Raw genomic sequence first — 27,252 nt, 5'->3', positions numbered from 1 at the left:
AGTAGCTTTTCATATATTTTTTTATCATTAACTTTATTTATTTTTCATTATTTTAGTTTGAATTTCACGCAAAGCTACTCGAGGGCTATCTGTGCTAGCCGTCCCTAATTTAGCAGTGTAAGACTAGAGGGAAGGCAGATAGTCATCACCACTCACCGCCAACTCTTGGGCTACTCTTTTACCAACGAATAGTGGGATTAACCATCACATTATAACGCCCCCACGGCTGAAAGGGCGAGCATATTTGGTGCGACCAAGATTCGAACCCGCGACCCTCGGGTTACGAGTCGAACGCCTTAACACACTTGGCCTCATTATTTTATAACTTACGTTGGATGTGTAGTTTGGTATAAATGATACATTTCTGATTGAATCTCGAATATATGACTAGGGTTCCATATAGCAAGTGTTTTTTTTAAGGAAATATCTTGTCAACTTTTTATTATGTTTTTCAGGTGTTTTCTTTTCGACCCGATGGTTTTTCTGGACCACCTATTTTTAGTCTTTAGACTCTTGATTAGTACTTGTTTCACTGTGTAGTGTAATAATACCTGGTGGCATTTTATCCCTTTATACAGCTATATGAACCTTTTTTCCCCTCTTTTGGATAAGTCTGTTTATTTGTTTTGAATTAAGCACAAAGCTACACAATTGGATTGTAAGTTTTCTGCTCATCACGGGTTTTGAAACCCTGTTTCTAACAGTGCGAGTCCGCAGACATGTCGCTGTGCCACTAGAGGGCTTTTTGGATAAGAGTTTGTTTGTTTGTTGTTGAGCGCAAATCTACACAATTGGCTATCTACGCTGTGTCCACCAGGGGTATAGAAGCTCGGTATATTGCGTTTTGAGTCTTCAGGCTTAACAGTAAGCCAATAGGATGGCTTTGGATAAAAACCTCTGTCCTTCAAAATATAGAAAGCACAATAAGGTGACCGAAACATCATTCTGGGGCTTTGTCTAAGGCAACCCTTCATCGTGTTTTATATGCCTACACGTTTCTGAAGATATTCTTTGTATTTGCAAAAGGAACGCCCACAAATACAGTTTTTTTTTCTTTCCGAAATACTGGTAATAAGTTAATTATGACTGACGAATGATAATCTGATCAGATAAATATGCATCTGTTACTAGCGATATCACATGATAACTACGAAATGACACTGGAAGTTACACATTCCTTAATGCTCATTGTGTACTTGGATGGATCATCCTTCTCCATATACAGTCTTATGCTAACACAATTTGATATTCATCACTTGCAGGCACCCGAGAAGTTTAAAGTTAACTACAAACAATGTGATTTGTAATAGCTCCCCTGTATTGTATGAGTTAGTATGGTAAAGCACAAGGAATAATGACAATTCATCGTTCTTAACGAGAGTTATGTTGAGAAGTGAGAATGTTCACATCCACAAAATCTTTATTGGTGGAAATCTTATATGATTAGCCTATAAATAATAATTTTCTTTTATTATCGGTTAATTCCTCGCATGTACTACAAACAACTAACTAAAATGCTAGAAATGTTAACTGAAACTTTCATACAGAAAGTTTCCTAATCCAGTAAACACATAGGATCCTCCATTTATGTAGGGCAGTGAGGGGTAATAACCCCCATGTGCCTAAAGTAATTTATTTTTGGAATAACACACACACACGCATATATAATTGATACTTTAAACCATTTATACTTGGTGAAACTTCATAATTATAGAATGAAGGAAAAACAAAAACAGTTGTTTCAAAACATTCGTAAACGACAATGGTTTGGCCTGATGATACTGTTACTGACGAAACCAACCATTGTTAATAAATGATGTATTTGCGAAACGTACAATTATCTTTGTTTTTGTCCTCAGTTTTGTAATATACAGTTCGCGCTACTTGAATGATTGTTAAATAATTTAAGAAATTATAAGAGCAAATGCTCCCGAAATAATAAATGATTTTTACATTTTGACCATTTAAAAACAAGACAATACAAAGGCCTGATTTCACTGACTTTCCAAATGGTGTTCATGAATGCAAATATAGTTCTTTTCATAATGCCTTTTCTTAGACTTATTGATATAGAATGGGAGAAACATAACAAATACACAAAACAAAAACAAAGATATACTTAGTGCTTGCAGGTTAACTGTCTACCTTTTTTCACTTATTCTCTCTAGCTCCAATATATCGAAACTCCACTCCATGCTTTTTTCCAAACAACTTACGATTGCTTTGGGAGCTGAGTCTAAACTTGGTATGGATGCAAGAGAAGACACAATGGAGCTTCTGGATACTGTATAACAGGAATGAAGAATACAAAATTAAAGAAGCAATTGTTATGTACGATTCTATAATAAAAATTTCTCATTACTGAAATATTATTGTGGCCTAGGTCATGGTTGTGAGGAAGATAAAGTAAACTGATTTGCTTTGCTTTCCATAGTTTTGATTTTATATACTCATATTCAACCCATCGATAAAATATTATTAAATTGTATTTTTAAGTCTATATAATGATATTAGCGTTAGGATTAACCTAATGTGCCTTCTTGTATAGTTACAAAATTATATACCTAAGCTATCATGGTATACACATAAGCTATCTTGTTATATAATTTAAAAACCTATGATTACAATGCGTGAAGATGATATCATTGAATAATACAGATGTATATTGTATATTTTGTTTTCAAACATAAAAGTGCACAATGAACTATCAGTTATTTTTCCATTGCAGGAATCAAGCCCTGAATTTTTAGAATTATAATCGTACAAGGTTATCGGTGAGATACGGGAAGGACAGTGATATTTAGTGCCAACATAAGAGTAAAATAATGTTTTCACTAATTTATACTGAATCTATTAGTGTTTCCTTTTTGTTTTCCAATTACTAATTTGCTTTCATCTAAGGTACAGTTTGCTTATTACTATGGCACAAAAATGTAGTACATGCTATATGGCAGGTTAGATAGGTTATATAAAATGATACCCATTATAAAGTTCTAATGAAGAGCCTTGAGTAATGTTAAACATAAAAATCACATAAATAACCGTAAAATTTATGTGAGAAAACAAGTAAAGAATTGTTTGGTGTCTTGTGACAGTATGATATGTGTTTAGTTATATGAAGTAACATATACTTGTGATTAAAATAAGCTTTCTTACTTTAAACATTTAGGAAAAGTGTTCTGGTATATGATCAAAAGTAACGGAACAGTTGTTAAACATTCTGTAGTTTCAATTATATTATTCAACCAAATAGCTTTTGTGATTCACTAAGCCCATATCTCCTGTAATTAAAACTTTAAATTATTTTGAAAACTACAGATTGTTTCTAGACCTCATTAAAATATAAACCCAACTTATTATTTAGATTGTTTTTTGTTTTAAAAAAAGGTAACAACTTGTCACTTTCACATCTTAAGTATATATTTCTCAAATAGGGATTCCTTGAGTAAATTGTTTTGAAAAACAATACATACAAAATATTGTAAGCACATGAAATAATATATATTTCTCATCATAAATGCTGTGATTTTTTCAAAAGAATAAAACCGCGAAGCATACCATTTACGCACATTTATCATACGTCAGTAGGTTAGTCCAGTTTTGAGCTAGTAAACCTTGGTGTTGGCAAATCAAAGAAAAAATATTAAAATTTTCTGTAGTGGCGAACACAAAATTGCGAACCGAATTCACGAAAATAACTTTTAAAAAATTCAAGATTTTTACAGCTATTTAGAATATATTCATCCTGTTTATTATATAACATTTTGTGTTTGGTGATAAAATCTATATCTTGGTTTAATCTTTGAAATAAATAAGTACCACTTTAAATGTTGGACAATATAGGTTTATAGCATGAAATACCTTTCTGGTTGATGTCATGAGAAAATCTTCGCTGCCCTGATTTTTGACCTTGCTGTTAGAACCGAAAGCAAAAAATTTGCATTAAAACACAAATGATAGAATTCGTTTTCAACAATATAGAATACATGCAGCAAACAATAACATTTTTATTGTTTATTTTATTTAAGTATTCTCCAGTGAGATGAATACGTAGAAAACAATTTTTCTCTTTCTTAAAAGGACTACATGGAGAGCTCTACTAATATCTTATCCCAAGAAAACAAGAACAGAGTGAACGTGAGACCCTCAACGTATTGGGTTGTTAGTCATTGCTCTGAACATAGTTATCGCCAGCTTCTTGATTATGGCGTCCCGAGGTAAGTGAAGTCGGTATTTGAAACGACGGTTTTAGGAAGCTTCATTTAATCATAGATTGGAAGAAATGACCTTGTATAATTTACAGCTTGATTTATTAACATCCAATGGACTTCGTGGTATTCGCGGAAGGCGAAGTACATCATGCCAGAAGTCAAATATCTATAAGTGTGCGAGCTATTTCAGTTTCCTATATCAGAATAGTAGGGCATTAAAACCGTTTTGGAGAGGCTGTATCAGATGTGTTAAAAATAATTTACACGAGCATAATGGTACATGAGGTTCTCCACATTGTTATATTATAAGAGCTGTAGTAAAGTCTGAAAACCTTCATCAAATTTCATCATGGCATAATTAATAAAGAAACTGGAATATAGACTGCTGATGCGTAACAGAGCCATAAAAACTGTAATAATTATTTTAATTTTCTATTTAAAGAAAATAACAATATAATATGGCAAGACGGGAATAGAGAACTATTAAGAGTTTGTGTATCAAAAATATGTAACACGGATATAACAGTATGAATACTCAGTTCATCAATCTTCACCAGATAATATATAGCATGGAAATGAAGGTATAACGAATTGGTTCAAACATCTGTCAGAAAGTACGTAAGATGGAATTATGAGTATAAAGAAGTAGTTCCGGCTAATATATTAGAGAACATATAACATAAAATTATGGGTATAGAGAAATAAATTGAGCTCCTATAATCACTCAGTAGGATGGCGGTAAGTTTAGGAACTTACAACGCTAAAATCTGTGGTTCAATTTCTCGTGAATGACACAGCAGATAACTAAATGTAGCTTTGTTCTAAAAAAACCAACCAAACAAGCTCCAATAACAGATAACACACAGTATAGAATTATAGAAAAATAATCAAGCTCCTATATCAGAGAATATTTAACATGGAAAATACAGGTATAGAGAAATAGTTGAAGCTTCTATATCAGAGAATATGTAAAATGGAAATAGTGTACAGAAGAGTAGGTTAGGCTCCTACATCACGAACGAGAGTTGGAAATACTCTTACAATATTTTTACAGTAGTTATAGTGATATGAATATTAATGGATACTGCAGTTTAGGGAAAAATATTTGAAGTCTCAAATTAAGTTTGATAAAACTTTCAATTTCATAGCATAAGTTAATTTAGACGTAATTTATAGCCGAATTGTAAATTTTCAATAATAAACAAACGTTTATGATTTTGACATTATTTACACTTGAGGAACATTTGGCTTATTTTGTATTTCGCGCAAAGCTACACGAGGACTATTTGCTGTAGTTGTCCCTAATTTAGCAGTGTAGGGACTAGAGGGAAGGCAGCTAGTCATCATCGCCCACCGCCAACTCTTGAAATACTCTTTTACCAACAAATAGCGGGATTGACTGCCACAATATAACGTACCCGTGGCTAAAAGGACGAGCATGTTTGCTGTGACCGGGATTCGAACCCGCGACCCTCATATTACAAGTTGAACGCCTCAACCATCTTGCCATGCTGGGCCAAGAATCACCCTGTACTTTGAATCGGCTGTTGTTCATTCTACAAACGTATTCAGTGCAACGCTAACAGTTCGCTACTATCAGATTATTTGCCAACATTAACAGAAAACGTATTTATTAAAAAAATATAAATATTTTATACACATATCAAATTTAGCATAACAATCTACAACCCAGTTTACAACTTATATTATTGCTAATTGAAATAAACAAAACCTTAGTATTTTCAAAACATGTGACAAAAAGACCAATAAACCAAAAACAGAAACTACTTCACAGAAATGCCCACTTCAAACATTGTAAGGTTTGTGGAACAGTTTTCACATCTATTGCATTTTACAGTTTTTACTTGAAAATGAAACAAATTCGCATTTATCTGCTTATAAATAGAAACAACGAGTTCTATATGATTGGGCACGAATTGTTAATAGCTCGATTTGAATTTAAAAAAAAGCAACAACCATAAATTGAAACACTGGTTTACAGTACACGTTACAAACATGAACTTAAACTTAGAATCATGAGCGATCTATTAATTGGTGTCAAACTGTGGATCAGAGGATTTTGGGTTCACTCTTCACTTACCTAAAATGCACCCCGCACACTAGGGCCACGCGTGAGTTATAATAACTACCTGGGGTAACCGTACCCCGGACGAAAGTTATGTAAATTTATGATTAATGAAAGGTTATCTTAGGGTATGGGAAGTTTTTTCTTTTATATATAACTTAAAAAACAAAACACCCATAAAAACAGCAAAACACAAAATTTAAAACGTAAATTTGTATGTATCTCCTCATGGACCCAATAAACCATCATACCAAAGTTGGTTGATCCATCAACAGGAGCGAAGTAGTGGTACCAAAAACACTAATTAAAACCGCAAAATGGAAAATTAAAACCCTGTGTGTATTTCCCAGTGGACCTAATGAATTCCATACATATTTTGATGAAGCTACATCCATATCCTACGAAATATTTATAAGGACATACAACAGACAGTACTATTATATTTGTACAGATGGCGTTAGTACATTAGATCCGCGTGTGACGTATTCATGATGTCATATATGCACCCTGAGAATGAAGAAATGTAATGTTCTCCGTGACGAGTAACGGAGGTTAAAAGGGGGAAATCATGGCATCTGTTGGAAATATACATGTACATAGGATAAAAATTTCGCGAAGTTGAGAGTTGCACATTGCGCAATAAAACGTATTTTCCAGTATCATTATAGTATAGTTACCTGCAAATGTTACTGTTTGTTCTGACAAGAGTAGCCCAAAGATTAGCGGAGGGCGTTTTTGGCTTGTTGCCTTTCCTCTGATCTATCAGTCAAAATTATGAACGCCTGTGTGAAAATCGCCATTATGACCATGTATCGATTAAACAGACATTTAAACATGCTGTCATACACGTGGATTCACAAATGACTGTAAAAACTGTAACCTGTGATAAAATAAAGTTTTAGTTTTGTACGTCTGTGTTTTTTTTTAAATAATTACTTCACATCCTACTTTCTTACTGTTTCTATGTAAAGATATTTTTCACGTTGTATCAACTTTGGAGATTTAAGTTTTGAAGAACTCAATGTAAAAGTTACTTTTTCATACCTCAAGTACAAAATACGTATTTTCTAATAAAAATTAAAAACAAGAATACGTATAAGAGACATTTGAGGCTACGCTACGTTTCATCGCATTTCGTGTGACAATGAAGCTTATGCTTCGCTTGCTTTGGTGTTTAACACCACTGTGTTTATTTTTCGCACTGCCTACAAATATACATGTATAAAATCACAGCTGCCAGCCGAGGTTCTTCATGATACTTTGCCAGTGAACTGTACTCTCGATCAGTTATTTTTACACACTTTTGATACACACATTGTAGTAATGGACTGATTACAGAAAGTGTGAAAAGTCTTGTGGTGTGTTGTAACGTTTCTTAGATGTAAGAAAAGCTTTCAGACTTTATTAGCTCAGGTGTTTAATATCACCGATAATGGAGTACGAGATTTTAACGGTGCTTGTTAAGTGTGCAAAAACTGGAAACTAAACGAGCAAAGTTACTTATTAATATTTTCTCTATTTCTAGCATGTACTCAGCAGATTAGGTCAAATTAAAAGAAAACCGGGTTTTACTATGTCATAGTATGAGATTTGCTGCTTGTTCCTAATATTGGCTGTTCTGTATATCTGATTAACAACATATGCATCAGTTAAGATATTTTCATGCTTATTGGCATTCATTCACATTTGCTGGTTTCTTTTACCTTAAATTATATATATATATATGTAAACAAACTTGTACCTTAATAACAAACTGTAAGTAATCACCTTGCTATAATAATGAAGCATTAGATAGGAGAAAACGCCAGCAATGCCCAACGTGCACATATTTTAATTACAATATTATTACTGCACAAATAACACCCACGGAATAAAATTCATAGGTAATTTTTGCAGTGTTATGTATACCTTCTCAGAGGGACAAATATCAAGACAGCTGCTTCATTTCTTGTTAGTATAAAATATTTGGGGATTCTGCGATGGGGTTATTTCTTTACATGTGTTGTAGTGAATAATGATAGCTTACAGTTTAGTATCAGTTAGATTATAGTTTTTACTTGCAAATCATATATTTCTAGAAGAAATTCCATCCATTCTTTTCAAGTACAACACTGACATCCACATATTGTTTATCATGCACACAGATCCATGTGACTTACCATAGCAGTCTCCGTGGGGGGCAGCTCGTTGTCGATTGTGAATTAAAGTGAAAAGAAATGATACAGGTTAAGCGGGGCTTCTTTGTGGGAAAAAATACGTTAATAGATCCCTTATGTTCATTAGTAACTAAATTTTTAACATATTACAACTCAACAGTTACGAAACCTCTGTCTCAGAAACGAGGAAAGTACCTCAGTAACGAGCCTTGTAGTATGTACTCAACACAACAGTTTAGCGCAGTAAATTTAGTTTAAATTATTAATGCTATTTAATATAGCATTTATTTGCCTCGTAGAATTTGTGTGGCAACACTCAAAGTTAGTGAATTAAAATATTTTATTAGTATTACACACATTGTGTTTTTCCTTTGTTATTGCACTAAAGTGTCTTACGTCAAATTGACTAAAAATTGAATTTTTCATTTCACTAAAATATTTTATGTTAAACAATAATATTTTATAAAAGTGACACTTAGCGTTTATAAATAGTATATGGTTTTTATTGCATTATTTTCACCACATTAAACGCAATAATACCTAATAACTTTTCAGTTGTCCTTTTGTACAGTTATCTAAACATATTTATTGTCTGCCACGGTAGTAATGTAGCAATTCCGTAAGATGTTTTATTGGCTGTGTTTGTTCCGGGCCGGCTGCCCATATCATAGTGTCACGAAAGCGATAAAAATAAATAATATTTCAGTCGATTGCGAAAGCTAAGAAAATTCTTAAAACATACTACAAGGTTTACAGTTTTAAAAGTCAAGTGGTCATTGCTATGTTTATAATCGACCTGTACTTCTAATAAATAAAACAAATAATGCAATTGCACGATTAGAAATGAACTTCAATGTGTGTATATGTGTAAAGTAAATCTGAAAATACCATGACGAGACTGCTGATTAAATCTGACGTCAACTTGTCGTCTGTCGGTCGCCGATGTTGGTTGAACCCTAGTAACTGCGGAGAGTAGAGATCGCTGGTTCTCAGTATTTCCAAAATTTTATCTATGTCTTTAGCCACAAAGTTGGGGCTGTTCTCTTGCGTTGCTAATAGCATATTGATGACCTTCAGTAAATTGTAAAGAAAAAATGAAATAAAAGGCTGTATATTATGATATATTGCAGTCAAAGAAGCACCAATTTCCTGACTCAGTGACATTACAAATCAACTTATTGTACTTACATAGGTGGGGTTGATTTAAAAAAAGAATTAGAATTAACTGTCAATAAGTAATATTTTGGCCGTAACCTTTCTCGTTAGATATACTCCATACATTTTAGAAAAGAAATGAATCTTTTTTTTTTTTTGTAGCTTACTGATACATGGCTTACTTCAGCTGATCGACAGACATCTGCACTCAACAACGGACCTTGAAGGTCTAGATGCAAAGGTAAAAGGCCAACTAGGATAGAATTTTTGTCTCTCGACTTTTACGTATCATTAAAAATCTCTAGGGACTTGTGATTTTAGTGTGTATTATTATGAAAACGTTTCTAATCTTTTAAAGCTTTCTCGAGAATTGTAACGTTCGAAATTTCTTAGATGCAATAAAGAACTACATAATAGTGATAAAAAGTGGTTCAGTTTTTCCAAGAAAAATATTTAAAATATTTGTTCTACAACAATTGATCTGAAAAAGTAAAGCATACAACAAACATGATGAAATGCTCAGAAAGAACGTAAAAATTCCTTTTGAAGACTCATATGCACGCGTTGCAAACTCTAGTAGTTACGACCCATTTATGATCCAATATAACTGAATGTCAGAATAAAAAAAACATATATTATGAATAGTTTATAAGTTAATTAAAGAAAATATTCATGGTAAATCTTCCAACGTAATGAACTTGAATTTTTTTTTTACAGCTGTAGACAAATATTAGGGCATCGTTAATCATTTTATTACTCATCTATGTAATTTAAATTATAATATCTTTCAACATTCTGTTATTTAGTTACGCCGCATTTAATTTGAAATGTTATCATAATATTATTATCCATCTTTGTAATTTTAAAACAAGTATCTAATATTACTTGATAACCACTCTCGTAATCCAGTTAACTAACACGTGGCAATATTTTTATCATCCACTTTTCCTGTTCTGAAACAAATACATAACATTAGTTGATAATTATCCCCCCTTTGCAATCTATTCAATATATGACAATATTTTTATCATCACTTTTGTAATTTTTAAATGAGCTACATTACTTGTTAGTCCACCATTGTAATTTAACTAATGTATCATAGTACTGTTATTACTCACCTTTGTAATTGGCGCTTCAATCGTCATTGTGTGTAGTCTCGCAAGGGATTGTCTTCTGTTCATACCAGCTTTAGAAAAAATTACCATTCAAAATATAAACCACACTGTGAATGCTTTTATGTGATATAAAATTTGGATAAAAAAGGCCAACATCACAGTAGAGATAATTAATGTAGCTTCTCTTTATGTCTTAATAATGGTTTTAAAATATTTTGTTATGATTAATTTACTACACGACAATATGTTTCACGTAATAAAACACTAGATGCAAGAATTATCTGAAATATTCAAATATATTGAAATTTCTAAATGTATTGAGCTATTTAAGAATTTTAAGATTTCATAAATTATACGTGTTCATTTATTTATTGAATTCTTAGGGAAGAGGGCGGGCATGGCCAGGTGGTTAAGGCACTCGAATCGTTATATGGTGTCGCGGGTTCGAATTCCCGTCACACCAAACAAGCTCGTCATTTCAGCTGTGAGGGGTGTATAATGTGACGGTAAGTCATATTTTTTATAGAACAGAAGCAAATAAATTGATACGAAAAAAAAAGACATACACAAGGAGTAAAAAAATCATAAACAACTTAGTCTTTAAAGAGTAATTCATTAATGAAGGGAATACGGACTTGTGACATTTACTGCTGATATCTTGCTATCACTTCTTAGGCCCGGTCTGGCAAGGTGGGTTAAGGCGTTCGACTCGTAATTCGACGGTCGCGGGTTCGAATCCCCATCGCACCAAACACGCTCTCCCTTTCAGCCGTGGGGCGTTATAATATTACGATCAATTTCACTACTCGTTGGTAAAAGAGCAGTCCAAGAGTTGGCGGTGAGTGGTAATGATTAGCTGTCTTTTCTCTAGTCTTACGCTGTTGAATCAGGGACGACTAGAGCAGACAGCTCTCGTGTAGGTTTGCACGAAATTAAAAAAGAAACAAAATATCACTTTTTATTGATAATAATTTCCTCAAAATCGAACAACAACAACAAGAAACCATTTGGTCTTTCAAGGCAGTTCTTGCACACTTACCCTAGAGAAAAAATAAAATCCCACTTTTGTTTTTAAGGAAATTATCGACTTCTTTCATAAATTCCTATACAGTGCTGAAGGTAACTTATTTCATGAGCCAATCACTTTGTTATAGAAAACCATTTTGAATCACTTCAGGTTTATTTGACCATAACAAGACATGGTCTTGCCGTTAGATAATCACATATTTACTGTAGATCCATTAATTCCAAAGGCCTTCTTCACTCCATGTCTTTATGGAGGTGAAAAATATTTGTTGCGTACCCTGTTTGGCCTTAGATACAACACACACACATATATATATATTATTATAATAAATCGTGGAATGTATACGTGTAGAACAAGAAGGTATTTTTGTAATTGAACAGTTGAAATTTCCATGAAAACGATATGTTTCAGATTTAACCGATAAAAATTACAAACAGGAGTAAGTTCCAAATATAAACCAATAAAAAGCCAAACTTAAGAAAGTGATTTGTTTTTCTTCAGTGAAAAATCTCATGACTATTGCAACAGAAAATCAAAGCACTTTCTTTCATAACTGCATATACAAAGAAATATTTCAATAGAATCTACTGTATGATGCCATGCTGTAATGATAGTTTATTTTCAAACTTAAAATTTCAATAAAATCCTTTTTCTCATGAATGTTAAACAATATTGAATATTAATTATGAGAACATTGTTGTGGGATATTTCCAGAAAAGACCACAGGAACTAAAAGTTATTCCTGCCCAAAGAGCGGGTATTTCTTCTTGTATATTTAATGTAATAGGTGAGTAAAAAAATGTTGTAAGAATCACATAACATTCTGAAATGGTGCCATATGTTCTACGTTAAACGAGATTAAAATCATACTTAATAATAACGTTTTTTTTTATCAGTGCTTCCACGGCCCAGGCATTCGAGATTTTGCAGTAAGCAAATTTTCAAGTTATTCAGGATCTTTTGTTTATTGGCTAACATTTTTATCAAAACATGATTGAACAAAAAGCACCCTTTGTGAAAACAGGATCCACGGTAGTCACGAAACAGATTTTGACACACTATTAACATTCAGTAAGTAAGTTTATTGATTTTGTATTGATATAGCAACGTCATTACAGAAAAAGAAGAAAGTGATTTGTAAGTGTAAAATGAATATGTGCGGTACTTGTGAGAAATGCTCTCGATGTCCGGGTGGGTTCAACTGTTTAGATCCAGAGATCAAAATGTCACAAAAAACAGGTGGGAAATAGTTGCAAAGCAAATTAAAGCATGAAGAAAAAAAAGGAAGGACTGATTATGATATTCTATTGGAGAATGATGAAGATGCAATGTCTAGCCATACTACTGAGAATCCCTGGTATTTCGTGTCATCGAAGAAATGATGCAGATCATCCAAGAACTTAAGTGTTCCAGACGTTGTTGTATTTCTCCAATAGGTCGCAGAAACGATATTTATTTAATTCGGCAGTTCTTTGGTATAAAATCCACAGATATATCAAACCTTCTAAGTGAAGAAGCTCGACGGAAGGCACCAAGTTTCAGTGCTCTTGACAAGAACAATCGATTGCTTGTGTTCTGCATGACTGAGTTAAGATTTCTATGTGCCATGTCACTCCCAGGAGATCCAGATGGTCTTATGAACGTGATTGGAAACGATTTTTTTAAAAATCTGATGATACAAAACTATTGTCATCTACTAACGATGTGCAACAAGATCCAGAGAAATGTGTTCAGAGAAAAGTTAAACTTGCACTGCTATGTTAGTCGATGACATTCAGAAAAGTGAGAGATATTGAAAATTGGAGAACAAGCTTTTGAAACAGTCATATAGCACTTTTGTTGACTGAAGTCTATTTTTTTCAATTAAAACTTACAGTACGATCTGTCCAGCATTATTTTAAGCGAGCTGCACTGAAACCAGTAGAGTAACACGATCAAGGTAATGATAATTATCCTACCGTCGCCAGGTCGAATCTATTCCAAAAACAAATAAGAAGAACAAATAGCCAAGAACACTAAAAAATATGCTTGATCTGAGTCAAGAAGTCGAGTAGATAAGTCAACAACACAACAATATACTACATCTTCCAAGTTCACTACAATGTATTTTGGGAGTCAAAAATTTGTGATAGCTTCAATAAATCTGTGATTTTTTCATAAATTTTGTGTGGAATTTTAATTCAAACGGAAAACGCTAAAAATACAGTTGCATCTTATTCTAGAGTATTATATTAGGATCTCACATACAGCCTAAATCCTGGGTGCCTGGCCTGTGGAAGCACTGTTATAAAAGAGAAATTTTCACAAGTTCATAGATACATCAAACATTTTAGAGTATCCTAAAGTGTTATTTACAATAAGTATACTTGGATATGATGAACTTTATTCAAACACTAACAAAACTTTTATAATTGGCAGTGCAGGAGGAAAAGTTTTAACAGCGAAAGAAAATGACGTTTTAAAGTAACTGAAAATTAATGTATTAATTTCGCATAAAATAAAGTTTCATCTCTAATCTTTTCAAAAATAAATTTAAACATTATAATATTAATGTATTAATTTAAATTACCCACTTGAAGCTATTTTTTGTGCGCTAATAATTCTAACTAGAAATTCACATAATCAAAAACTTATAATAAAACTTAGAATACTGGAAAGTCATTAATTTATCAAACTTGAAATACCATTTTGTACCAAATGAAGTTATTGCTCAATAATGACAGTGTTGGAAAAAGTAATAACTTTTTTACCCTTTCAAGTAGAGAGATGCATTTAAAGATATTGCAGTTTAACCCTTTTAACCTTATTTGTATAGATTCTTACAATAAAAAAAAAATTTGTTGGTTGTACTCGAATTCAGTATAATGGTTGTTGTTAACAAAGTATGCGTAACATAACGAAATAAATAGTGATGATAAAATACTGCAGCGAGTTATATTTTATTTTAGGACAGACAATAATCTATTTTAAGCACAGTATTTTGTTTAAAATTAATGACCACAAGGGTTAAAATTCAGTCAAAAAGTGTTCTACCTATTACACAAGAATGAAAATAACATATGTGTTTTTTACGCAATTGTTTCTTTGTCTCACCAGGACTAAACTTCCTTGCTAATTCTAGCAAGTATTCATAGTCGGTTAAACAACTGTACTATGGTTATACAAGTCTATACAATAAACTGGAAAAAATATGTAAATGAAACATCAGGTTCAGTTGTTTCACAGAATCAAAAGAACGTAGAGACTTTACTAATGTACTGTATGATGATGGCAGAAGAACACGTGGGTTAAAGAAGTTTTTACATAAAATAATAAAAACCCTTTCAAAAGACCATATTTATTATTCTTTCTTCTCATAGACAAACTGTATTGAAAAGTAAGTTTGAATTAAAGTATTATTTACATTTAGTAATGTAATTTCTTCTGTTAATTTGAGTTTGTGTTTTTCAGCTTAAATATTTTAATTTTATTTCTTAGACATTCTAAATATTTTCAAGTAACCATAACCGAAAAAAATATTTCTTTATTATAAGTGAGCTTACACTAAGCTCAAGCAAACAGTAAATCTTCTGGATAATAATTAAGCAGCTAAAACTCAAATGAATTATTGTATCAGTTGGTGGATAATCTCTGAATGATCACTAAGTCATAGAAACTTAAATTAATTATTGTACTCAATTGTTGTGGTAGTTAAATTTTCTGGATGATCACGAATTAATTAAAATTAAAGTTAAAACTCTCTATAGCTTTGCTGGTTACATTTTCTGGATAAACTGAAACATCAAATTATAAAAATGTAGTTTTTGATAGTAATATCTTTTGGATAATTGCTAACACATTAAATTCCAAGCAAACAAAAATTAGTTTTGACGATTACATCTCCTGAATACAATAAAAATGAGACTGGGTTCAGTGAGTTGAATGGGATACTTGGAGAGTCAACAAAAATGATAATCGTGCTAAGTTTGAATGTTTTTTTTCTAAAAGTTTGTATTCACTTTTACTGTGAAGTACAATATGTGGAAACTTGTTGGAGTGAAATCAATGAATTTAGTTTTTATTGATATCTTCATTTTTGTACTTAATTCTCTATCAGTAACAAGGAGGGTTAAGGAAAATGTTAAATATTCATTAATTATGTGGAATATTCCTTTCTCAAATCTTTTAACATTTACTTAGGTTTCATCTTATATCTTGACAATAGAAACTCAGACAAGACTACATTATTCTGAATACATTGGTTGGGTAAGTATTTTAAAAATTAAATTTATAAAAAAATTATATTACAAAAGAATAGTATAGCTCAGATAAACTCTAAGAGAGTTTTGTAACATTTGTGAATATTATTTTCATAATTACAAGTGAGGAACAGAAAAACATACATGTAAGAAAACACTTCAATAGATGGCAGGACCATCATAAAATAATTTTTTATTGCAAAGTCAGTTGTTTAAAATATTCCTCTATTCGTCATAGGTTCTCAAATAACATGTATTTCTTAGCTAAGTTATAAATTTTTAAATATTCAGCACAAACAGAGATTACATTTTAACGACAAAACATGTTTATTTTCAAATTATATCAATTCTTAAGAATATGACTGAGCCACACAACTGTGATTCCATGTCAGTGATGTCGAGAAAACCCACTTGTAAAGAAATATATATGCTAAAACGGCTCGTTTGGGTTGAGAAAATATTTTACATAGAGCCGTTTTTGCATATATATGTGATTCCATGTGTTATGCGAATTCAAGTGTTAAAGCTGCTTGATTATTAGTTATTTATTACGTGTAAATAGCCTCTCACGATTAGAATAATACAGTTTCATGTTTAGATGTGGGAGGTTATGGCGCTGTGCACTCGAATCAATTTTTGTTGATGTTATACAAACAGAGCATGAGAACAGATTGTCTGTACGCTTGCATTTGATTCCTAATTCCTCAGAAACCTTGCTTATCGAGATATATTTTGTTCTTCCAAACTGTTTGTTGCCCAAGAGGTTATCTGGTTACAGCCGTCTACTATTTAAAAATGACAGAATAAAAGTGCCCAGACAACAGCATCTAACACCAACTTTTGGGTTACTCTTGTGGGATTTGACCGTCACCCCTATAGTAAACCTACGTCCCTAAAGGGCGAAGCGCGTTTTAACGGCATTGAAGCGCAAAAAATGAAATTTCCAATTCACTGTCAAGGCACACCAATCATTAAGCTATACCAGATTCATTCGCATGTCGTAGTTTTTATCCTAATTTTATACATACACACACTTAACAGAAATGCATATTTTTATTAAATTAGTGGATCTATGCTATTAGTAAGATAATGGGTAACAAAAAAGTTGAAGTTGTACAAAACTTCAACATTATTGTAAACTGATTTGATGATAATTCATAAAATAAACAAAAATTTTAAATTTTAAGCTTCATAGTCTATACTTAAAATATTTTACTTCAAAACAAGATCACATGACAAGTGGACTGTAAGTTTAATTCTGGAATGAAGTAATTTTAACCAAGTGTAAAACAAAACAAGATCATACGACAAGCTTCATTTCACTGGAATGATGTTATCTTGAGAATGTTTACAAAAGAAAATTTTGCGTTATCTATTTTCAATTGAAATAGAGAAAAATTCAAATGATAATACTTATGTAGAGTGAATACAAACGATAGACTTTAGGTAAAAGATTTTTAGCAAAGTCAAGAAAGGTAAAGGAAGGGAAGTTTTCAATCCCGAAACAAATAATTACTTGAAAGATGTACGTTACAGAGTCATTCTAGAGAAAATTATTATTTAAATATTTTTAAAGTTTAGGTTTGTTATTTTAATTGGGATTGAACACTTTTAGACGTCGTTACTACAGATACAGCTACGTGTAAAGTTAGATATTAGTTTTCAGGTAACTACTGATACTGGGCTCGACGACAAGTAAGGTGTTAAATCTTGTATTGGAATAAATAGTTTTTATTAGTGTTAAGTAAGTGAGAAAGAGAATTTAAATTAAAAGTTTAGTTCACCGTTTCTATTATTATTTGATATTGCTGAGAACTTAATACGTTGGTAAATTGTTTGAATTTGTATTTAAGTGTGCGTGTCACTAGAAATGTGGTGTATGTCATAACTATGGTACTGACAATATTAATTAAAGGTATAAATATTTGTTAGTAGAACTTTGTGGTATTACATTTGTCTACAGTTTAGTATTGTATATTTAGCAAGTATAAGGCGAATTTAACAATAATTTAGTTACTAATAAGTCGTAAAATAGGCTATAAAATTATATTATTATGCATATAATTAAAAGACTAATTATTACTCACTTCATATTATAAAGAAAACGTAAAATAAAACAGTATAATACATTTAACTCTAACGTTAGGCCTAAAAGTGTTTTCAATAGGTTGCTTGAATTTATTCCCAGTCTACAATGGTTAAGAATTGTGTTAAGCGCCCATAGTTATAAGGCTCGAAAGGTGTAAAGAAAAACTAGGGACGAGCATGCATATTTAAGGAAGCTAGTAGTGAAGATGTGTAATTTGTAAGTAAAGTTTTCAAAATGGAAAAAAATTGAGGTTATCCTAAATAGGTTAGAGGCAATGGATAAAGAAAAGAGTAAACTGTGGAACATGGCAGCAGAATTTAAATAGGAATTAAACTTTTGTTTGTGAAGGATACGGTGACTAATAATAGCTTCCAGAAAGTTACAAGCGGTATAAATGTGACTAATAGTAGTGGATTTAATTCTAATAAGCAGTTTTATTTAAATAACAGATATAAATATTACTTTTATGCAGATATAAAACTATGGAAGGAAAGGATAATAAAAGCTACAATGTCTAATTAAGAAGTTAGCAAACAAAATCATATACAGAAGTTGTAATGTTATTGAAACGAGACTCAAAACTCGAGCGCTTTGGAATAGTTCGCTATTATTTTTTGTTCCCCTGAAGAAGAATAGTGAATTATTTGAAAGCGGTAAGGTCTCATTTGAAAACAAAAAGGTACAGCTGTGAAACGCAAGCCACACAATGGGCTATTTTTGCTGTGTTTACCATGGGCATCGAATCTAGAATTTTAGCGTTATAAGTCCAGAGACTGTTATATGTGATTTTTAGTGTGGCACTTTGATAGTCTGTGGGGGCTAATAGGGAGGAAAGAAGCAAGTTGTGCTATTATGAGGCAGGGATGGAGGAAATAACCGAGAGAGCAAGTGATAAAGTAAATGTATTTAGCAGTGATACATCATTTGTACACATATGAGCTAACGACGTAGAGAAAAATAAGTCATAGGAGCTAATTGTTTGATACAAAGCATTGTTAAAGGGATCAAAATAATGGTAACAATAACTTTATACTGTCAGGGATACTGCCAAGACTTAACTGTGCGGATGAAATTTTAAGTTGCTTACGTCAACTGCTTAAGTTGATTGGTTAGACTTGTGGGATCAGTTTAATGAGAAAAGACTACTTTTGGAATGTGTAGTTAACATTTGAATAAAGTAAGCGATAGTTTACTTGCAAGGGTTACTAATTCAGCTGTAGAGCAGCTTTAAACTAGATAGTAGTAAGGCCAGAATAATTAAGGATATCTACAATATAAGATTTAGAGTAAATTACAAGGAACAACGTACAAAACTAGTTTTAATACTAGGTTAAACTGGTATCATTGTAATGCTAGAAGCATAGGGAATAAAACATGAGATTTTAGAGCATTGGTCGAAACAGGGAATTTTATTGTAATGATAATAACTGAAACCTGGTTAAATGTTGCAAGTTTGGATGACAGAGATTTCCTGAAATTGAGTTATAGGTTATTTAATAGCGACATTGTACTAAAACGATGGGAGTGGTGGATTTATATGTAAAATATGAGTTACATTCTTTTCAAGTTGAGGATATCAAAGCTAATAGCAGTGAGACTGAATTTGTTAATAGTTCTAAAGGAAGAGAGCTTTTGGTTGGAATTTGTTACAGACAACCAGACTGAACTGATTAATTATACAGTGAGATAAGTATTTCAGCTGTTAATGCAGTTATTATCATGGAATATTTCAATTTAAGATATATAAATTAGGACATGCTAAAATAAAATCAAAGTGGAAAAAGGGTTTTAGAAATTATTCAATACAGTTTCTTCACCAGCTGGTTCTGGAACCTACTAGGAACAATATTATTTTATATTTATTTTTAACTTCTAATACAGAAATCATTGGCAAGTGGAGATTGGAGAACATCTTGTTGCGAGTGATCCTTTCTTAATTAGATTTGATGTTCTGCTACAAATGTAGATGAGAATAATGAAAATTTGGTTTCAAATTAAAATAAAAACTTCGAAGAGATGAGACAAAAATCTGCCGTGAATTGGTCAACTGAATTACTTGGAGATACTGATCAATTGTGGAATAGAATAATGGCTGCAAGTAAAAAGATTCTTTGGCTCCCATTTATAAAGGACAGCATTTTATGAAAGTATCATGAGTATGAAATGTTTAACTTGATTGCAGTGATAGGAAATTTGGAGGATTGTGAAAGATCAAAAGAGTTGGTCAAAAAATGGTGGTTGAAAATGTAAAAATCAATGATAAGGATTTCCTTAAGGATATAAGGATAAGTAAAGTCTTAGGATGGAAGTACGTCCTTTGAGGGATGATACAGGAAAACTAACATGTAGTGATTATTGGATGGCTGGTTTATTTAATTACATTTTTTGAAGTTTTTAAAAAAATGAAGATTTAAGCAATATTTCTTATCTTGAACAGTTTCTAAATGAAAGCAAGATAGAACAACACGATTAAATAAATTATGTTTTTTAAGAAAAAATTAAATAATTTAAAGAATGATAATATTCCTGGGCTATATAATATTTTTGTAAATCCTTGAGTAGTGGGTTGGTGCTAGAAAAGTTATAAATAGAGTTCAATCAAACTGGATTAATGTCACAAGTGGGGTACACTTTTTTAATAAATCAATGGTGTAAATGAACAAGTGATCAATAATTTATTTAATTTTGGGGATCATATTAAGACTTTAGGTATTTTTAGCTGAGAAAATTTGGACGTTTAGTAAGTTTAACAAAAAAGTGAAGGTAACTTTTAATTATAATCAATGCAAGGTAATGCATGTGTGATATCACAGTTAGAATTATGAATATGATTTTAATGGGAATAACTTCAGCCGTGTTATGGAAGAAAATAAATCATGGTGTTTTAGCAAGGCAAACAGAATTTTATGTTATATCTACAGAAATATTGACTACAATTCCAAAGAGGTTATAATGCCATAGGTTATTAGTTAAGCCACATTTAAAGTACTTGTGTTCAGCCTTAGATTCCTTACCTTAGAAATGACATCGAACCGTTGAAACATACTCAGAGTAGGGCAAGTATGATAGAAAGGATGTCATACGAGCATGTTAATATCTCTGATAGTGGTTGCTATTGAAACAACAACTTAGGAAAGATCTGATTTAGGTGTTTAAGATTGTTAAGGAAATTGAGGGTGTTCCTGTATCTTATTTTTATCGTATTTGATTGTGAGAATGGTAAAACTAGAAAACACAAACATGACTTTTGGCAGGGTAGAATTAATCTTCGGTTGAGGCAGTTATATTGTTCTAATGTGTGATTGGCCTTTCGAATAGGTTTCCTTCAGATATGGTTGATGAAGTTAACTTAACGGTGTTTAAAGGGAAGCTTGGTGTGTATATGAATGATAAGGGTTGGCTTCCAATGTTTTATATTTTGTTTTGCAGTTTATTATAGTGAATAGGATGGTATAGAGGGACCAACATAATCCTTGTTGTCTTTAAATTATGTTATATCTCATGTTATTTGAATAAATCTTGAGGTTTGACGGGATAGTCACAAGAGCATTACTATGTATTGTGTACGTAAAAGTGTTCTAAGACATAAAAGCACTGTTTGGTCTAAATCTTTTGATCCACGTGGTTCACACGGGAAACACTTTTCTAAGAGGTATGCTGAATTTGGTTTAGTTGAATTTCTTTGGCGTATATTTTCTTTCCTATCCTCACTCCAATAAACCTTTTCACTCCAAAAATATCAGCGCAGATAGCCCTCTAGTAGCTTTGCTCGAAATTCAAAACAAACAAATCAAAAATATAATAAATTAATTTTTCTAGAAGTCGGAATATTTTGTTGCTTTTATTTTTTTTATTGAATGTAATATTTTATTTTTTTTAACCACGCAGAAGTCGCTTCAAAAATTTCATGTTTCACTCTGTTACCATATCACTACTAAAAAGTATTAATTTTGTCATGATACTACAACGCACACGTTTTATTTAAGAATGAAGCTAATGTCATCATAACGTATTTTCAATAGTATTCATTGATCCTTTAAACATTTCGCACACTAACTCATATTTTATTCAAATCAACAATATCATATTGTTGAAAGAAATACAATTATAGTTTTTCAGAAAACTTAGCAATGAAGTATAATATAGTTTTGAATATAAACTTTCCTAACAAAACTTGATTTTAATATGTCTCTGTTTAAAGTTTATTCTTGTACTTACTTTGTATCATACTTGTAGTTATTTAGTTTTGTTACCATAAGACAATTCTCAAATTTTTCATTTTGTATCCGTATGTGATAATCCGCTGGTATCAAGTGTGTTATAATACGAAAATTCGTAGGTGTTAAAGTTGTAACAAATGACGTTCGCAAATATATAACTCTACAACCATATAATAATTTGTATTTAGCTTTGTTTGGTTTGTTTTGAATTTCACGCAAAGCTACACGAGGGCTATCTGCGCTAGCCGTCTCCAATTTAGCAGTGTAAGACTAGAAGGAAAGCAGCTAGTCATCATCACCCACCACCAACTCTTGGGCTACTATTTTATCAACGAATAGTGGGATTGACCGTAACATTATAACGCCCCCACGACTAAGAGGGCGAGCATATTTGGTGTGATGCGGATTCGAACACACAATCCTCGGATTACGAGTCGAGTGCCTTAACCACCTGGCTATAAAGGGTGTTTTGTTTTGTTATTATACGACAATTCGCAAGTATCTAGGCTTATGCTCCCCCTTCCCCAGTGGCACATAAGTATTTCTGCAGTCTTACAACGACAGAAACCGGGTTTCGATACCTGTGGTTGGCAGAAAATAGATAGCTCATTGTGTAGCTTTGTGCTTAACTTCAAACAACAAACAACAATTTAGGTTTGTTACAATACGATAATTCGTAAAGATTTAATGTTGTATCCATAAGGCAATTCGTAAGTATTTAACTTTATCATATGACAGTTCTCAAGTAATTATCATATAACAATTCGTAAGTAATCATCGTATGACAGTTCTCAAGCAATTATCACATGAAAGTCCTCAAGTAATTATCATATGACAGTTCTCAAGTAATTACCATATGATAATTCTCAATAATTATCATATGACAGTTCTCAAATAATTATCATATGACAATTCGCAAGCTTTTAACTGTGTAGCAATATATATATATAAATTCACAAGTATGTAGTTTTGTTATAATACGACAATTCATGAACACGTGATTTACTTTTTGTTGTTTCATCACTATACTAACTCACAACAGACAGAAAAATAAGGTGCGAATTGTTCATGTACAGAAATATCCTACAGCCATTGATGTCGCAGAGTAGATTATATGTAGTTAAAAGTCAGAGTTCATTTTGAACAACAATTCATCATAATTTCATAACAACTTTCAGAGTACGTCAGTAGTTTCGTTTATTGAAACCGTTACGCAAGAAACAGACTGCTTTAAATTTCAAATAGAATAAAGCATATATAAGGGTTCGGAGCTTTTACTCAAGCTATATAGGGTTTCGGAGTTTTTAATCAAGCTTCCACAATAATAGATTTTCCAATAAGTTAGTTTTAACTCTTCACATTATCCATTTACTCTTTTCTCTTCGACATCTGTTCTGAAATGCCTCATATAGTTTTCAATTACAGCAAACAATGTCATTATATCTTCCTTTAAGACATTTTATTATCTAAGTATCAACATTATTTTTCATTGAAAAGAGAAATAATTTTACCGAGATAATACATAAAATTAAACCAATAAGCGCAGGTAATATCCTAGGTTCATATGAAACTCACGGAGTAACATTTATAGCACTTTGTGTAAAGTGAGAGCCGTCACCTTAAAATATCTCTTGACATGTTTTGTATTTTCGAATATAGAACACTAAGATTTTAAAATGAAATGATTTACATGAAATGGTTGAAGAAATACTGTGATGAAAATATAAAACTTACTACAAGGCTTATTAGAAATTATGATATTCTGTATGTGTTACGGATATCTACATACCTTCACTACACAAAGATCTGACATCGTATGAAGGATTTCTGATGGATTTCATATTGGTTAGTGTGTAGGGAAGGAAGTCTGCAAATGGAATGGAAGTGTTACATATATTTCAGAACTGTCATAAAATTGGTAAATAACATTTTATATTTGTTTTCCTACAATCATTTTAGTTTCACTGCCATAAACGCCTACTTTTGTTTCATTGTTAGCGCAGAAATTAAACATTAAATAAAACGGTACACACATTCTCGGGAAACTCAACTTCTGGACTCAGTTTATAAGACCAATTAATTGTTGTTGTCCAGACAATTCAGTGATGCTGTTTTGGTATTGGCTGTCTCTCTAGAACAGAATAAGTAAGTTAATCCTTTTCTCGCTTGTAAAGCATATAACTCCAGTGTCCCGTGGCGCAAGATGAAGATATTGTCAGATCTTCGACCTTGATGGTATTCCAGTCCTCCAAAGAGATAACCACGAGTTACCCGCTAGTACCCATTCCACAACTCAGTAGACTGAAGTAAACTGTCTTACTCAAGGAAACAATGACATAGCACGAGCAAGCTTCGAACCCACGACATTCAATCCCGAGTCCAAAGCACTAAGCATTAGATCACGCCCTAAAACGGTTTCTAAGTTGGTAAGAAAACTGTCTTCATCACAAAAGTATTTTTAAAATGATTCTGACGTATTTGGGAAACAAAATACACTATTTTAGTAAACTTTTTTTATATTGTTCTCATTAATAAGTAGTCTGAATATAATATTTCTATTCATTGCATCATGTACGAAAACAAAGTTGAACAAAACAGGTATTTAATATCTCTCTTGATCAAAGCAAGCTGCCTGCGAATATCAGAGTTAAAAATGAACCCAGTAATTCATAGAGCTAGTTTAGTTTAATGATTTTACGTTCTTATTTATAATTTTTAGTTTCGTACCTTCGTTCTTACTGATAGTTTCGGTCGTAATTCCAGTATCATATCACGAGATTCGACAGTGTAGCCGACTTTGACTAGTCATAAATTCACATACTATATCAACCATACATAACAATTATTGTAATGGGAATATATAATGAAAAGAAATTAGAAATAATAAACATATCCATATATATTAAACATTCTGATTTATGCTTACAGCAAACACGTATATAATGTTTTTAAGAAGGTAAGAACTCTTATCTTACAACAGACAAGATTATTTCATAATAATTACTTATATCGAATTTATAACTCTTAACATTCTCAACATTTAATACATGTCAATAGCCCTAGACATATGTTTTTAAAAGTGATTCAGTGTAATGCAAAATAGTCAAAGACATTACAATTTAGTGAATTTTTAGAATCTGAAAAAAACAGTCAGATGAGATATACAGTTTAAATTAATCAATCCACTTCCAATATAAGACAGCGGCTAATGAACAATTATTGTTTTAATGAAACTTATATTACTAACTCATCATATTAAAAGTTCCTAAGTTGTACGGGCACGAACTCAGAGACTTTATGAACATTTTGCAAAATGCAATATTCATATTCAACTTTATGTAATTGACTGTGGCGCCTTAAATATCCATCCCTTTAAGACAATGAGGGAAAAAATTGAAATAAAATGGAAGTAAATACAAGTAATCTAGCTTGATACCATCATTTTAAACAGTGAACATTTTAAAGTAATGTTAAAGTTAGCTACGCAACACAGCACGTCTAGAAAGGTTAGAGGATCAGACATATAATAAAGCTTGTGTAACACTGAAGGAAAATTATAACTCAGAAAGAAACGTATGTTAGATATTTCGCGAATAAAATAAATTTTCATTAAATATGTTTGATGGTTAACGCATGACAGAAAAGCCAGTCATGGGAAATATTATAGCTTCTTTCAAAGACAATTTGATTTTATAACGTAGTAAATTCCACGTATAGAACTTTTATTTATAAAAGACAAAAACTGAAGCTCCATGAACACTTTATTTAACCATGCTCCCCAATGGCTCAGCTGTAAGCTTGAGGGCTTTTATTTAAATAACAGGTTTAGATGTGGGCGCAATACGATTTGCTCATTTACTTATAAAAATTATTTAATCATTATTTTAGCTTACGTCTTCTTCGAGGAGAAGCGTGTCACATCAACTAACACATTTCAGTTAATAATAAGTGTGCGTGACGTATTATTTTAGGACGTATTCAACGTATTAAGTCTGAGGACATATACAAACCTGTTAATCTCAACTAATTTTAACATCGTATAAAAATGATAAAATGTACAATAAGGTTAAGATAACATAGGTGTACGTCTGTGTGTGAAAACTTGGAAGTAGCTTTTATGAAAATTCACTTTAACCTACTTATACGTTTGAACAGGTTCACAATTACTTAAAAATACATTCAAAAGATAATTTTGTTTTTACGACGTTTATTTTGATAAAAGTTAATATATCTGATACTAGAAGGTATGTTCAGTGTCACACCGGCATACTAACACGCAATAATACATCACAAGAAGCTGGAAGGAGTGAACACCGACCTGGTAAACAGTTGAAAACCACTGAACGTGGTGTATACGAAATAGAAAATGAGAACGATATACTCATTGTTCATATAAAGTGCAATTTAAATTATAACTTCTGTAATGTTTTAAATAAATATTACAATATCATGAAACTTTGTTGTTTGAAGCTGACAACATAAAGACGACATTTTAAGTTTGAATTTCGACAAGAACAAAAGCAACGAATAACGTACCAATACAATAAACGTATCAGGCAGTATTGTTTTTTTTTATACAAGCATTTTTATTTGTACACATCCGGTGTACACGTATTTAAACCAATATTTTAACTATTTTCGGTCTCTATTCATAATTATAGAAAAGTCTCAAAGATATATTTTTGAAGAAAGACTACTTTAAAGATTTTTCTAATCTTAAAATTTAATTTTTAACCATGCAGTAGTGTATTGGCACACAATGAAATACCAAAATACCGCACATAATACTTGCCTTGGTCGAGTATTTTACACTAATATCAACCCATTTTGTTGGCACTTGTCTGTGAGATTTTATCACCTCCGTTTTTAGAAGACTTCAATTATATATGTGTATTTCTGATAAATAAAGATAAGCTTGAAGGTTGAAATTACGTGTAGACATGCAATTAGATTGA

The 27,252-nt window shown here is 31.8% G+C and overlaps 1 protein-coding gene across 11 annotated transcripts in view; it reads right to left on the bottom strand.

The window, feature by feature from the left end:
* Positions 1-27,252, bottom strand: part of LOC143249250 (high affinity cAMP-specific and IBMX-insensitive 3',5'-cyclic phosphodiesterase 8A-like) — a 135,713-nt gene that overhangs the window by 16,847 nt on the left and 91,614 nt on the right. For 9 of the 11 annotated variants that reach the window (XM_076498765.1, XM_076498768.1, XM_076498767.1 and 6 more), the window contains 5 exons: positions 24,087-24,164; positions 10,727-10,794; positions 9,342-9,524; positions 3,862-3,913; positions 2,146-2,284 (listed from right to left, as the gene is read on the bottom strand). In XM_076498765.1, coding sequence (XP_076354880.1) covers positions 2,146-2,284; positions 3,862-3,913; positions 9,342-9,524; positions 10,727-10,794; positions 24,087-24,164 — 520 coding nt within the window. The remainder of the gene's footprint in view (positions 1-2,145; positions 2,285-3,861; positions 3,914-9,341; positions 9,525-10,726; positions 10,795-24,086; positions 24,165-27,252) is intronic. The other 2 variants (XM_076498772.1, XM_076498769.1) reach the window with 1 other exon arrangement.

This window comes from Tachypleus tridentatus, chromosome 4 (assembly GCF_004210375.1).
Source record: "Tachypleus tridentatus isolate NWPU-2018 chromosome 4, ASM421037v1, whole genome shotgun sequence".
NCBI lineage: Eukaryota > Metazoa > Arthropoda > Merostomata > Xiphosura > Limulidae > Tachypleus > Tachypleus tridentatus.
The sequence above is the reverse complement of the archived record's forward strand: the minus strand, read 5'-3'. Positions and strand labels throughout refer to the sequence as shown.